The 14853-nt window shown below is 34.8% G+C and overlaps 1 protein-coding gene across 1 annotated transcript in view; it reads right to left on the bottom strand.

Moving 5' to 3' along the window:
* mnd (L-type amino acid transporter minidiscs) overlaps positions 1–14853 on the bottom strand; it is a 115273-nt gene that overhangs the window by 13365 nt on the left and 87055 nt on the right. Inside the window, exons 3-4 of the mRNA XM_069842284.1 lie at positions 7714–7939; positions 2472–2516 (exon numbers count right to left, since the gene is read on the bottom strand). Coding sequence (XP_069698385.1) covers positions 2472–2516; positions 7714–7939 — 271 coding nt within the window. The remainder of the gene's footprint in view (positions 1–2471; positions 2517–7713; positions 7940–14853) is intronic.

Below are 14853 nucleotides of genomic sequence, written 5' to 3'. Positions count from 1 at the left end.
CCCGTTTTATCATACCATCCTGTTTTATCCAACTCTCCCCTACATATTTCTTGTGAATTCAGCACAGATGATACATTAAAGAAAATACACTCTTACTATTACATACTTTTCTTGAATGTATAATAAGTTATTTTTCACAGAAAAACATATTGATAAAGTTTATTTCGCCAGCATGTCATATATAACTAATACACTGAAGAATTTTTAGATATTTTATTCAAATAACAATATATGGAATATACTGCATAGTGTCCAAAATTAATAGAAATGTAGTAATAAGAAATATGCCTACAGTTTAGATGAACAGAGACAGGATTATGCAAAGTGTGGTGAAACTAATATATTTTGTCGTTTTATCCATTTCATTTACATTAACTTTCCTAAATTTTGTCACGAAACTGCCAACATACAATATAACTAGCAGCATAATAATATTTACAAAGAATTGAAAGGCAGAAAGAAATTCTTGACAGCATCAACATATCTATGGATAGGGTGACCAGATTCACATCGATAGAAAAGAGGACACAAAGCTTCAAAAAAGAGGACATTGTTCGAAAAAAGAGGACAGAAAATATGTATTTAGGCTTAGTTAGGCGTATATTATACCGTAAATTAAGTCAATGTCTATTTTCTTACAAAATATTTACAGTACAGGTTTAGGCTTATATCATACTTAAAAGTATGTTAATATTACAAAAATAATTATGATAAAACTTAATAATAATAATACTTTTAAAGTTACCTAATAGAACATCTACAAGCCTGTGAAGTTCTACCTATTGGACCCGCCACAGAGAAATATTGGAGAGCAAGAGTGCTAATGGCTTCGTTGCCAAAGCCCAGCATTGGATAACAACAACAACAAATTACCTAATATGAAAGTCAAGGGAACTATAATTATTAAAAAGGATAGAAAATATCTACCCTATTTAGATTTAGGCTTAGGCCTATATTATACTTAAAATTATGTCAATATCTATTTTATTACAGTGTACTTATGATAAAACTTAATAATATAAAACGATTTTACAGTTAACTACATATGAAAGCCAAGGAAACTATAATTATTACCAAAATACATAAAAAGACCGCACAAAATGTGAATTTAATATTACTTGTATGCAAAGAGAGTTCTGGTCATTGGCAAAGAGTATATTCTGTCGACGCTGCTGCCACCTACAGGAAAATTACTTGAAAAAGGCGTCAAATCAGATAATTTCAAAATATTTTATCAGACATACATGTTACGAAAAGGAGGACATTCCTTGATTTTTTAAAAACCCATCCAGCCTCCAGACAAAAGTCTAAAAAGGAGGGCATGTTCGGACAAAAGAGTACGTCTGGTCACCCTATCTATGAAAATCTGTCCCATATGTATTAGATAGACTATATGGAACACACATGATAGAAAATACAACAGTACCAATTTGGAAATATATTTAACTTTGTTAAATGTAGTTCTCTTGATTTTTATGAATTGACTGAACACTTCTCACATATTACAACAATCCACCACCACAACACTGAAACCAATACGTTGACTCACATTTTGACCAGCTCATTATTGCTTTTGCCCGGCAGAGAGATATCCAGTGGAACACTGAAGTCGAAAGTCGAGAAGAGAGAGAGAAAAACACCAACCAAAGAGAGAAGGAATGCCCTCTCCCAAAAATCTTACTCAGGCAATGCAATTACAGGCATTACAAAAAAATAAATAAATAAAAAATAAAATATATATACATAAAGATATACATATATACATAATAATTATAACAAATATAACTACATATATAACCGCAATCAGTCTTGTCTGTTTATTTGGCACATCACCCAGCATGTGTTATAATAAAAAATTGTAAATATAATCATGAAGGCCGTAATGCTCCTTAAAACAGTCACACACACTAATATATATGTACTGTACATATTATGTAGGTATATATATTTTTTTCGGCAATAAACACATCTGAATTCAATTGAATTGACTTGATTTAGTCCTGTCCTGATATTGGGCTAGATACAATCATAATCCTGTTCAGGTGATCGATCCACAAACTTCAAGCCGCATGCATGGTCACAACTGTTTATTTCCATTTTGATTTTATAACTCACTGCCCATTCTCCCTTCCCCTCTTGCCCCTGTTTTCCATTTCTCTCACTAGTCTTCCCAATTATCAATATACCTTAATTAAAACCAACAGAACCAATTTCAAACTTCCCATTCCTCAACACCAAACCCCCACCTCCAACCTTTTTGTTCATGATTAATCCCATTTCCCCTCACCACCTTGACTGGGCTTACATCAGAGGGACATAAGGCCGACACAACTCTCTTCATATTTAATTTGGTCCTGTAAGTGTTCATCACAACGAAATATTCACAAAGAAGATGTAGTTAGCGACAATACACATTTTATTTCTAACATTCACAATAGCACAGTAGAATATCAGTATATACAATAACTTACTTGTACGGTTCTTTCAACTCCTCTGTTACGAAGTTTAAGTAGTTCCTGTAATTATAAAAACAAAATTATCTACTACAGTTAGGTCATCCCTTTCTTTACAATACACTTTTTAAAATGTACTAGTCTCCATATTTTCCCATGTTAAATTTTTATGTAAAGATTCAGTGCCCTCTTTTGTTGAGCGCATTGACACTTGAGACAGGAAGGAGCAATACATATAAATTAGAAAAGAAATTAGACACGATAACAGAAACAAAACCTAGCAATTTTTATTATATACTGATAAACCATCCACTAAAAAGGTGGCAACATAATTTGTACCGTACCATGATTTCAATAGTTATTTTCCATCATTACATATTGGTATGTTCACTTGTTAAAAACAGTATTAAATTGTTTTTTTTTAATACTTGATTAAATGGCGATCTTACTAGTGTTAATTGTGTAAGCATGTGCGGCTTACAGCTGTTTCAGTGCTTCTTCACACCATCCTCAGAGCCTACTAGATCTCGGCGTCATCTCGAACTTCGCTGCCTGCTGTGTGGGTACGTTCGATTGTTGAAAAGTGTTGGAATGTGGTGTCAAAGTGTGTGTGTGTGTGTGTGCGTGCGTGCGTGCGTGTGTGCGTGTGTGTTTTTTTGTGTGTGTGTGTGTGTGTTTTTTCTGAAATTGATCTGTGTGTTGAGAATTTGATCAGGGTGTGTTTTAGTGTGTTGAGTTTTTGGTTTTTGGGTTGTATGTGTAGGATTTCCATGTCTGTATTTATGTTATTGTATGTGTGGTTAGCATTAATTATGTGTTCGGTTTATGTAGATGTATTGTGTCCTCTGGTTATTGCTTTAATATTTTCTACATTGGACAGACAGGTAGATCATTCCAAACTCGATACAAAGAACACATTAAAGCAATAACCAGAGGACACAATACATCTGCATATGCCGAACACATAACTAATGCTAACCACATAAATACAGAATAGAAATCCTACACATACAATCCAAAAACCAAAAACTCAACACACTAGAACAATATGAAATATACAGACACACTAAAACACACCCTGATCAAATTCTCAACACACAGATCAATTTCAGAACACACACACACTATTTGACACCGCATTCCAACACTTTTCAACAATCGAACGCATCCGCACAACAGGCAGCGAAGTTCGAGATGACGCCGAGATCTGGTAGGCTCTGAGGATGGTGTGAAGAAGCACCGAAACAGCTGTAAGCCGTACATGCTTACAATTAACACGAGTAAGATCGCCATTTCATCATTCAAGTGTTAAAAGTAGTGTACGAAAGATTCAACATGTTTTTTTTTTATTTGTGATAACATTATAGCATATTATTTTTTTCTGTTAAATGTTCTCTGATTTAAAATATATGCTACAGATTCCTATTTAAAATACACAGCAGCAGGTTGGTCACAAAGGCGGCTAGTTTTCTGTAGCCTGCGAGTGCTTCCCACCATAGTGTGGCCCTGAAAACATTTTAAGGACACTTGAGACTGCAAGCTGGTCCATATGCTTAGTAGTAGTGTCCGGGATTATGCAGCTAGAGGTGTCCCTTCCCACTCCTAATCGCCACTTTGTTCAGTCCAAGTCATCTTCTTCTTGAAGTCCCTTAGCACTGACGACCTCTCAGGTGTTGCAATACCATGTTTTTCTTGACCTACCCCGCACTCCTCTTCTATTTGGTGACCAATCAAATATTCTTTTAGACCAGCGTTGTTGATCCATCCTCCTTAGATGTCCAAACCATTGTAATGTTCTTCTTTTAATCCTTTCTAGAACTGTCTTTTCTGCCTGCATCCGTCTTCTTATTTCTTCATTCCTGATTCTTTGCATCCGAGATACAGTAGAACCTCTATTATCCGTGGTAATAAAGGGGGTGGACTGAATGATTAACCGAAAAAATCGGATAATCCGTACCATAAAATATTTTCGTAAATGAAGTGAATAATTCTTGAAGTTTTGTAATTTCTTCCATAGTCTTGTGTTTAACATGCTAGGCAGTGGATCAAAAGTTCACTAATTTAAGTTCGGTTGTCAAGGACGTGTTTTTAAGGGGCAAGGAATATGGCTTTAAGAGGAAAGATAGGAATAGTAGAGGTCTAATTTTGTATATTTACATACTCTAGCTATACACTTTATTCTTAATTTTTATTAAATCGCGGATAGTTTTAACATCAGTCTCGTATTCTGATGCGAGATGAGCCACAGTTTCTCTTTCTCCAAATCACTCAATTATATGCATTTTTCGATACTTATCACAAAAGTTTTCTTTTAACACTCATGGAATACATTTTGTATAGAAGTAGTACAGTACAGCAACTCGAACAGTATACCAAACTGGAAGTGTAAAGGCTTGTAATAACACACTCTAGAAAAAAAAAAAACGTACTAACACAGTATAACAATGTAGTAGCCTACTTCATAAGTTTTTGTAGCAAAAAAAAAAAAAAAAAAAAAAAAAAAAAAGAGAGTGAGCAAGTGAGTCAATCGGTTAATAGGGTGTCAGATAATCGGGGTTCTACTTTACTTCTGCACTGCTTCGTAAATAATCCATTTCCACTGCTAAAAGTTTGCTTCTACATTCAGCATTCAGAGCCCATACTTCACAGTTATAACAAAGGACTGTCTCAACCAATGCTTTTCCTATATGAATCTTAGCTTTCCTGGCTATGTTTTTGTTCCATCATATTGAATTGAAGGCTCCCAAAATTTTCCTTGCCTGTTCAGTTCTAATTTTAATATCTGCAGACCCAAACTGTAGTGCCTAAATATTTAAATTTATCTACCTGCTTAACTGGTTCTCCATTAGCAATAGCAGTTCCATGTTTGCTATTTGAATTAGCGACCGAATATTCTGTTTAATAATATAATTCAGTAGAACCTCTATTATCCGTGGTAATGAAGGGGATGGACTGAGCGGTTAATCAGAAAAATCGGATAATCCATACCATGGAAGATTTTGTAATTTCCTCCGTGGTCTTGTATTTAACTCGCTAGGTAGTGGATCAGAAGTTCACTAATTTAGGTTTGGTTGTCAACAACGGGTTTTCAAGAGAAAAAGAAACCCCTTGTAATGGCTGTCTCAGGAAAGATAGGAATAATGGAGGTTGTATGTTGTAGATTTACATATTTTTTACACTTTATCCTTGTCTTTTTATTAAATCGCGCAGTCGTAAATCCAATCTTATATTCTGATGTGATATGAGCCACAGTTTCCCTTTCCCAAAACATTCAGTTATTTGCACTTTTTTCGATACTTAGCAAAAAACGTTTTCTGTCGACAGCCGTGGAAGACATTTTATATAGAAGTTACGAGTATATAGAACGGCAATTCGAACAGTAGACAATATTATGTAAAGATAAAAGCTTGTAATAACACTCTCTAGAAAAAAATACATAGGACCTACTAATATAATGTACGAAACAGTACTCCATATAAGTTATATTATTTCTGAAGGAAAAAAAAAAAAGGCAAGAAATAGACAGTCGGATAATCCACCAATCGGTTAATAGGGTGACGAATAATCGAGGTTCTACTGTACTAATTTGCTGATTAGGAATCGTAGCCAATACTCTTTTTCCACGTAGTGAAGAGCTGGTCCACTGTCACAACCCCCAACCTGAAGGGTCAGTCTAGTTTCGGTCTGTCTTGGGTATTTTATTCCCCTAGTACAGTACACACCACATCTGGTGAGCTTTCTCCTGTCCGCCACATAGGGAGGTGCCCGATGGCAACTAGCAGCCCCACACGAACACACATCCCATATATTTTACCTTATCTCAAAAGAAATTGAATTTTCTCCATCGCTATAGCAGATAAACAAAATTTCCACCAATCATAAAACAGACTCTGCTAAGGTGATTGATACCCACAAAAAGTAAAGACGAACAGTTACTGTAAGAAGGCGGAGTACCTCTTCTGGCTCTTTTGCTTTCAGGCCAAGAGTGATGTACGCATAAGTCATTCTCTGTACATAATTCTGCTGAGAAAACCATCACCTTCATCCTGATAATGTTGCAGAGTTTACTGCAGATATCCACACATTAAGTTTTCATTTCATTGGTTATTCACCTGGTCACAACTTTCCAAAAATCAAGCTGATTTTGGATATGTGCTGGAGTGAACCAATACTGATACCTACACATATTTGTGCTTATTTCATGGATTGCGGTATGGCAGTCTTTATGTATGACAGCTTCAATTGCATTCACAATTTTCTCTGTCACAACACTCATAGGATGGCCGGTCTTTTCGCATCTTCTTCACTTGTCTCACCATTTTTAATTTCTCTGTCCAGTCATACACCTGTCACAATGACATACATCGTCTACCATACACCTATGATATTTACTTTTGTATTTCGATCAGCTTGACATTTTCTGCTTGCAAAAATCATACAATTTCTAACCTACTAATAACTTCTAAATGAGCTACCATTCATTCATTCATTCATTCATTCATTCATTCATTCATTCATTCATTCATTCATTCATTCATTCATTCATTCATTCATTCGTAATTTTCTGCAAGTTTTCACTGCAACCCAGCATTCTCAAATCTCTGGTAATGTGCTAATTGGTTTAATAGGGTGACGAATAATCTAAGTTCTACTGTATTTCCCAAAAGAGCGTAATGGTTTATCAATTTAATTGAAATTTTTAATCACAATATGCACACCAATATGATTTTTAAAAGGAGGATAGCAATGGCAAAGAAAGCTTTTAATAGAAAAAGGAGCATCTTTTGCAGACCTCTGGAAAAAGAACTAAGAAAGAGACTAGTGAAGCACTTTGTGTTGAGTGTGGAATTGTATGGGGCAGAAACATGAACTTTACAACGAAGTGAAGAGAAACAACTAGAAGAATTTGAAATATGGATATGAAGAAGAATGAAACATGTGAAATGGACAGAATAAGAAATGAAGCTGTGTTAGAAAGAGTGGGTGAATAATGCTGAAACTGATCAGGAAGAAAAAAAAGGACACTGGCTGAGAAGAAACTGCCTACTGAAGGACGCACTGGAAGGAATGGTGAATGGGAGAAAAGTTCGGGGTAGACGAAGATATCAGATAATAGACAACATTAAGATATATGGATCGTATACAGAGAGTAAAAGGAAGGCAGAAAATAGGAAAAATTGGAGAATGCTGGGTTTGCAGTGAAAGACCTGAGCTTGATGCATTATAATGAATAAATTAAAATATAATTATAACTACGTACCAGCCAGAATAGGAGAAAAGGCCAGAGTAGAACGCCAATGCTATGAATCCTGGCTCTGGGTTAGTGTTGCTCATAGGACTGCGAAAATTTTCTGTTTTTCCAGAACCAAGCACCCACATACCAGCAATAACAATAATCACCAATGCTAGTATCTTGGTTCCTGTGAATATATCTTGCACTCGTGTGGCCCATTTCACATTGTAACAATTAATTACTGTTAACAGACCTATAAAAAAACATACAAACATTAGCAGTTAAAGTTATCACAGAATAGAGTTAATTTATTACTTTAATAAAGCTTGTAAACTACTTTATTCAGATGAATGTTGATTTTTTCTCTGAAGGTACAATTCAAGTATAATTAAAAGTAGGTATGGATATAATAATAATAATAATAATGATAATGATGATTTATTTTAGCTGGCAGAGTTAAGGCCGTAAGGCCTTCTCTTCCACTCAACCAGCTAAAAGAGTATATACATATGCATGAACTTACAAAGAATTCAACAATTTGATTTAGATGAGAGTTATATGTATACAAGAGTTATTTATGAATTAAACAACAAAATACTATGAACTATTAATTAATTAAACACTGAAATAAACTGTGTAGCAGAATTAAGCTAAAATACATAGAATGTTAATATATTTCAAATAATATTAGATAATAGAAAAAGATTATTATGAGACAATTTTGAAAATACAGCACAATCAGGATGATGTCTGAAAGAAAGAAGTAACAATGTAGTCAGTAATAGTTTAAATCAGTATGATTGGAGTGAAATGCTAATAAGATTATCTTTTAAGTTGTTTTAAAGGTGTTTATTGCAGCCCCTAATACTTTGTGACAAGGAATTCCATTGACGCGAGGTGGATACTGTAAAAGATGATGAATAACAAGATGTTCTATGAAGAGGTATACTTAGCGTGCCACAGATAAGTGATCTGGTATTTACGTCGTGGTTAGAGTATAGATAAGAGAAACGAGATGAAAGGTAATTTGGTATTGAGATGTGGAGAATTCGAAAGAGTAAAGACAAAGAGTGTAAAGTTCTGCGTTCTTTAAGTCGGAGCCACAAATGACTTGCAAAGGACAGTGATATGTGATCATATCATCGGATGCTGCACACGTATCTGATGCACATATTCTGAGCTCGCTGTAACTTGACTGACAGTTCAGAACTTAGGTCACTTAACAAAACGTCACAATAATCGAAGTGCGGCATTACTAGGGTTTGTACTAGGGTAAGTTTTAGTTGCTGGGGCAAGAAGTTTCTCAAGAGACTCAAACAGTAAATGGAGGAACAGATTTTTTTGATCGTTTCTTTAACTTGAAAATTCCAACTTAGATTATTATCAAAAAAGAAGCCAAGATTTTTTTACGACAGATGAATAAGGTGTAGTCCACACCTGTGGAGTAACGGTTAGCATGTCTGGTCGCGAAACCAGGTGGCCCGGGTTCGATTCCCGGTCAGAGCAAGTTACCCGGTTGAGGTTTTTTCAGGGATTTTCCCTCAACCCAATATGAGCAAATGCTGGGTAACTTTCTGTGCTGGACCCCGGACTCATTTCACTGGCATTATCACTTTCACCTCATTCAAACGCTAAATAACCTGAGATGTTGATAAAGCATCGTAAAATAACCTACTAAAATAAAAGAAATATATAGGGTGTAAAGGATATACATGCAAATATTTTTATATTTGTTAAGAAAAATGCATATAAAACAACGTCCTACATTTTTTTCCCTATCCTTAGAGTTTTTCCATACATTTCACGTATTATATAGTCTGATGTTTTATGAATAATCGTACTATGAAACATCTTCGACTATATACTTCAGCATACACATTCAGGGTTATTAATCTTGCGGAAAACTCACTCGCCAACATTTGACATAATGGAAGGATTTACTAATGTTAAATCAGGCGAAATTCATTAAATGCGGGGGAATCTGCAAATGTGACAAGGGAGCTCTATAAGCAAAGATTTCCAAATCATCGGATTCCAAATAGATTAATGTTTGCTGCTGTGCACCAAACTCTGGGATATAGGATCTCTTCATCCTTGGATCGTGGGTCCTGGACTGCAATATGATGCTGCAGAGCTATGGCGACAAGAATAAATTCTGAAAATCGTTGAAAAGAGGTCCACTGTAAGCACAAGGAGCTTGGCAAGGCAAGGGTACACAACTGAATTCTGCACCTGGTTCTCAGAACAGTATAAAAATTCTGCAGAATTTCCGTGTAAGTGTTGGTTGCTGATGAATCTTCTATCACCCACAATGGTGTTTTAAATTTTCATAATATCGACATATGGGCAGAAAGAAACCCTAAAGCCATTTATTGGGGAAGGTTTCAACAAGAATCATCAATACATCTGTGGATTGAGATCTTCCGAGAAGAGCTGCTAGATCCACTTGAGCTGCCCGCAAGATAAGATGTGTGGAGTATCTTCACGTTCTGCAATCTACGCTGCCAGACCTTCTGCAGGATGTTCCACTACAGACACGTGAAGAGATGTGGTTTATGCATGATGTGGACCCTGCTCACTACACTAGAAAAGTTCGCCAACATCTATATCGTCATTTTCCGAGTCATTGGATCCCAGATTTTCATAATATATACAGAAAACCAAAATTCAAGTCACATAGAGTTTGTGTGCACTCAAGTTGGGTTTCTGGCGTCTTGTCAGCCCACTTGAGGTGTGTGGATATAAAGGGAAAAATTGAGACGGTGTCGGGTGTAATTCCTGGGTAGCTCAGTCGATAGAGCGTTGGTGCACTAAGCCAAAGATCCCGGGATCGATACCCGCCCTGGAACAAGTTTTCCCTTGAAATTATTCATCCCAAGAAATTAGTTTACCAAGTGGAAATTACAGATGAAACAACACTCAAACAAGGAATAGAATCTTTGGATGTCAACGCAACAATCAGAGCTGATGCAAAAGTATGAAGGTGGTAGTAGCAGTAGCAGTAGCAGTAGCAGTAGCAGTAGCAGTAGTAGTAGTGATGGTAATCAGTGGCGTACTCAGAATTTTGTCAAGGGGGAAGACATTATTAAAATTGTTTACAATTTATATTATCGGTATTTTAAATTCTGTGTATTATTATTATTATTATTATTATTATTATTATTATCAGCTGAGTTTTCACAGGGGAATGTAAAACTAGTTCCGGATAGAACATTCACGACAACATCGTCATGCTGCAGTTGCAAAGAAACATTTGGCAATGTGAAATTTTCACTAACTCGCGAAAATCACTCTGCGACTTTTTGCTAAAAAACTGTAAAATTGAGCGTTGTGGCCGCTTAGACATAACAAAGAAACCCGGAATGATAATGTAAAGTTTATATTAAAAATATGAACTATCAAATGCACAAAATGTAAAAAGAGTGGTTCACAGTAAAGTCAGAACTCAAACTAAGGAACAGGTGAATACAGCTCTTAAAATGAGTTTGAAATCGACAATGCACAATATTTAACATCTGCACTGCAGAACTGTCAAAACAACTTTTTCAATATGTTTCACAACAAGTTAAATTTAATATTGTGTCGGCTTCATTTTATTACATGAATTGTGCTAGGCGGTAGATCTCTCTATAATTCTCTATAAGATAGATAGAATTATTATAATTCGAACGTGCCGGGATTATATTGAAGGAGGGGTAGAAGGACTATGGCTTATGTCAATGTAGATTTCAGTACTCTGACATTGAAAAATTAGAGAAGGGAAAACGATTATGGATAAAAAAAATACTCAAATCTAAACATGTCATTTTTTCCAAAAAGTTCAAGGAAGAGTTCAAACCCGGTAACTCCCTTTCGCTTACGCCCTTGATGGTAGTAGTGCTAGTGGTAATAGTAACAGTAGTAATTACTATATAATCATAATAATAATAATGGCTTTATTTAACCTGGCAGAGTTAAGGCTGTAAGGCCTTCTCTTACACTCAACCAGGATTAAAACTTGCTTACATAGTTGAAAATAAAACTGGATCAGAATTAAGTAATTACACACTGATACAATTTAGGTACATAATGAGATCAAAAGAGGTAGTTACATAAAAATTTACCTCATAAAATAAAAATAAACATAGTGTGAAGTAGATATTAATGTTGCTGGAATCAAATACGAATCACATAAAAACAGAAGCCGATAATTCAATAAAAAAAAATGTACACAGTAAAAATAAAAATAAACACATTAGTAGGCCTATACATATTAGTATTATATTACAATTAAGTAGGATTTACATAATTAAACCAGAAACCGACAATTGAATAAAATGTACACAAAAAATAGATTAATAATAAAAAACAACACAGTGGGATACATATTGACGTTAAGTGTGATAAATAAATACGATTTATATGATTACACAATAAAAATAAGAAACAAAAAAGAAAATAAAAAATAAAAATAAATACAGTTGAACACATTCCATTAAATATTTGCAACGCGTTAGGTCTGGCAACTCATCATAAGATATTTTTCTAATTTACATTTGAAGGAAATTAAAGTTCGGCAGCCCTTGACTTCAGGCGGCAGAGAATTCCAGTGGCGAGAAGTAGCAACAGTGAAAGATGAAGAATAAAGAGATGATGTGTGAAGTGGTATTTCTAGCGTGTTATCATATTGTGACAGAGTATTTAAGTTATGAAACCGAGAAAGACTGTGGAATCGGACAGATAAGTAAGAGGGAGTAGAGGTGTGCAAAATTCAGTATAAGAGAGAAAGGGAATGTAACTTTCTCCTCTCATTTAACCTGAGCCACAATAATTTATCGAAAGAAGGCGAAATGTGATCGTAGTAGCGGACATTACAAATGAAACGAACACACGCATTATGAACACGTTGCAGTTTCTGGGATAAATCCACCCTGAGATCACTGAATAAAACGTCACAATAATCGAAATGAGGCATAATAAGAGTCTATACAAGCGTCTGCTTTAATTTAGCTGGATAGTGGTACAATCTTTTTAATGAGTGAAGAGTGGAAAATACTTTCTTGCATGTCCTGTATTTAGATAGTATTACACCCATAGATCCGAAAAAATTTTGCGTCCCCACCAATATTAATTTATGCAATCAAAATATAAAAAAATGGCATGTAATAACAGTTTAATAAATGATATCTAAAGCAGGCATCTGCGAAATAGGAAAATATCGAAAATTTATTTTCAGCTTGATTTTTTTTTTCTCCAAATTTTTCCGCCCCTACGAATTTGCCATCCTGGGCCGGACCCATGTGGCTCATGCGTAAATAAGGCCCTGAGTATAAGATTCTCGAGTAAAAACGGCAAAATAATAAAAATTAAAAAGTCTTGACTAATGTTTTCTGAGAATATGCTTGCTTAACACTAAAAGAATTGAATATCAGGTCAGGTTTATATGGCGATGATAATGAACCTTTGTTAGTTAAGTTAATTCATATCAGGCCTATACTGTATATGTGTGCTTCGCAGTCATAACGTCATGTTAAGAAATTGGTCGTATGTTTTACTAGACAATTACGAGTAATTTGAGAGAAGATGTAGCTAGTGAAGAAGGCGGTATTAATTTCAAGAGAACATAAATTTATGATGCAGTCTCCTCACTCCACTCTGCTGGACCAAGCCACCCACCACTATCATTATTGACACTGCAGTCGGTGCCTAGAGGGAAGTGACACCCATTATCCTGTCAGGCTAACTTAACTCTCATCACAGCTCCATCACCTTCCTATTCAAATCTCAACTGCGAATATAATAGCTGCTGGGGACCACAACAGTTGAGTAGGCTACTCAGCACTAGTTGGTGTAGGCCGGCTCTTTGTCAGGAGACATGAAGACTGACCATTATTTGAATGTATGAAACTTGTGTTTCAGACGAATACATATGCATAATCTTAATACTGTAGTTACGAAATCCCGTTTCTTTAAAATTATTAGACTGTCATATGTGACAAGGGCTTCGGAAAAACCTACTCTACAACTACCGCCATTTCCCATAACTATGGTCCTGGAACACAACTATGGTTCATTAAAATTTTGTACTCCATTACGTAGTACCTCGTTTATCTATATTTTTGCTGTACTGTAGTTTGAAGTCAAGTCACTGCAGCCATCTACAAACGGTCTATGTTACTTCTACAATGTTCTTTGAATAGTTGTATCGTGGACCATTGTGTTCCAGGACCATGGTTATGGGAAATGACGGTACCTTTAAATAGGACCTAACTAAAGGTGCACATATCATCTCTTTATTCTTCATCTTTCACTGTTGCTACTTCTCGTCACTGGAATTCTCTGCCGCCTGAAGTCAAGGGCTGCCGAACTTTAATTTCCTTTAAACGTAAATTAGAAAAATATCTTATGATGAGTTGCCAGACCTAACGCGTTGCAAATATTTAATGGAATGTGTTCCACTGTATTTATTTTTATTTATTTTTTTCGTTTCTTATTTTTATTATCTAAATCGTGTTTATTTATCACTTAACACCAATATGTATCCCACTGTGTTGTTATTTTTTTTATTAATCTATTTTTTGTGTACATTTTATTCAATTGTCGGTTTCTGGTTTAATTATGTAAATTCTACTTAATTGTAATCTAATACTAATATGTATACTAATGTGTTTATTTTTATTTTTACTGTGTACATTTTTTTTATTGAATTATCGGCTTCTGTTTTTATGTGATTTGTATTTGATTCTAACAACATTAATATGTATTTCACTATGTTTATTTTTATTTTATGAAGTAAATTTTATGTAACTACCTCTTTTGATCTCATTATGTACCTAAATTGTATCAGTATGTAATTACTTAATTCCAATCCAGTTTTATGTTCAACTGTGTAAGCAAGTTTTAATCCTGGTTGAGTGTAAGAGAAGGCCTTGCGGCCTTAACTCTGCCAGGTTAAATAAAGCCATTATTATTATTATTATTATTATTATTATTATTATTATTATTATTTACACGGCTCAATTTTCCATTCGTTTACGCATGCAATCTGGGAAGAATATTGAAAGAAGCAAGTTGAAAACGACATTCAATTAAGATACATGCAGATTTTGTACGTCTTGTTGAACGCCATCTTCACTACTTGTATGTATGTATATATAAATTAATTTATTAATATTAAATATCAATCCA

Source organism: Periplaneta americana, chromosome 12 (genome assembly GCF_040183065.1).
Source record: "Periplaneta americana isolate PAMFEO1 chromosome 12, P.americana_PAMFEO1_priV1, whole genome shotgun sequence".
In the NCBI taxonomy this organism is placed as follows: Eukaryota; Metazoa; Arthropoda; class Insecta; order Blattodea; family Blattidae; genus Periplaneta; species Periplaneta americana.
The sequence above is the reverse complement of the archived record's forward strand: the minus strand, read 5'-3'. Positions and strand labels throughout refer to the sequence as shown.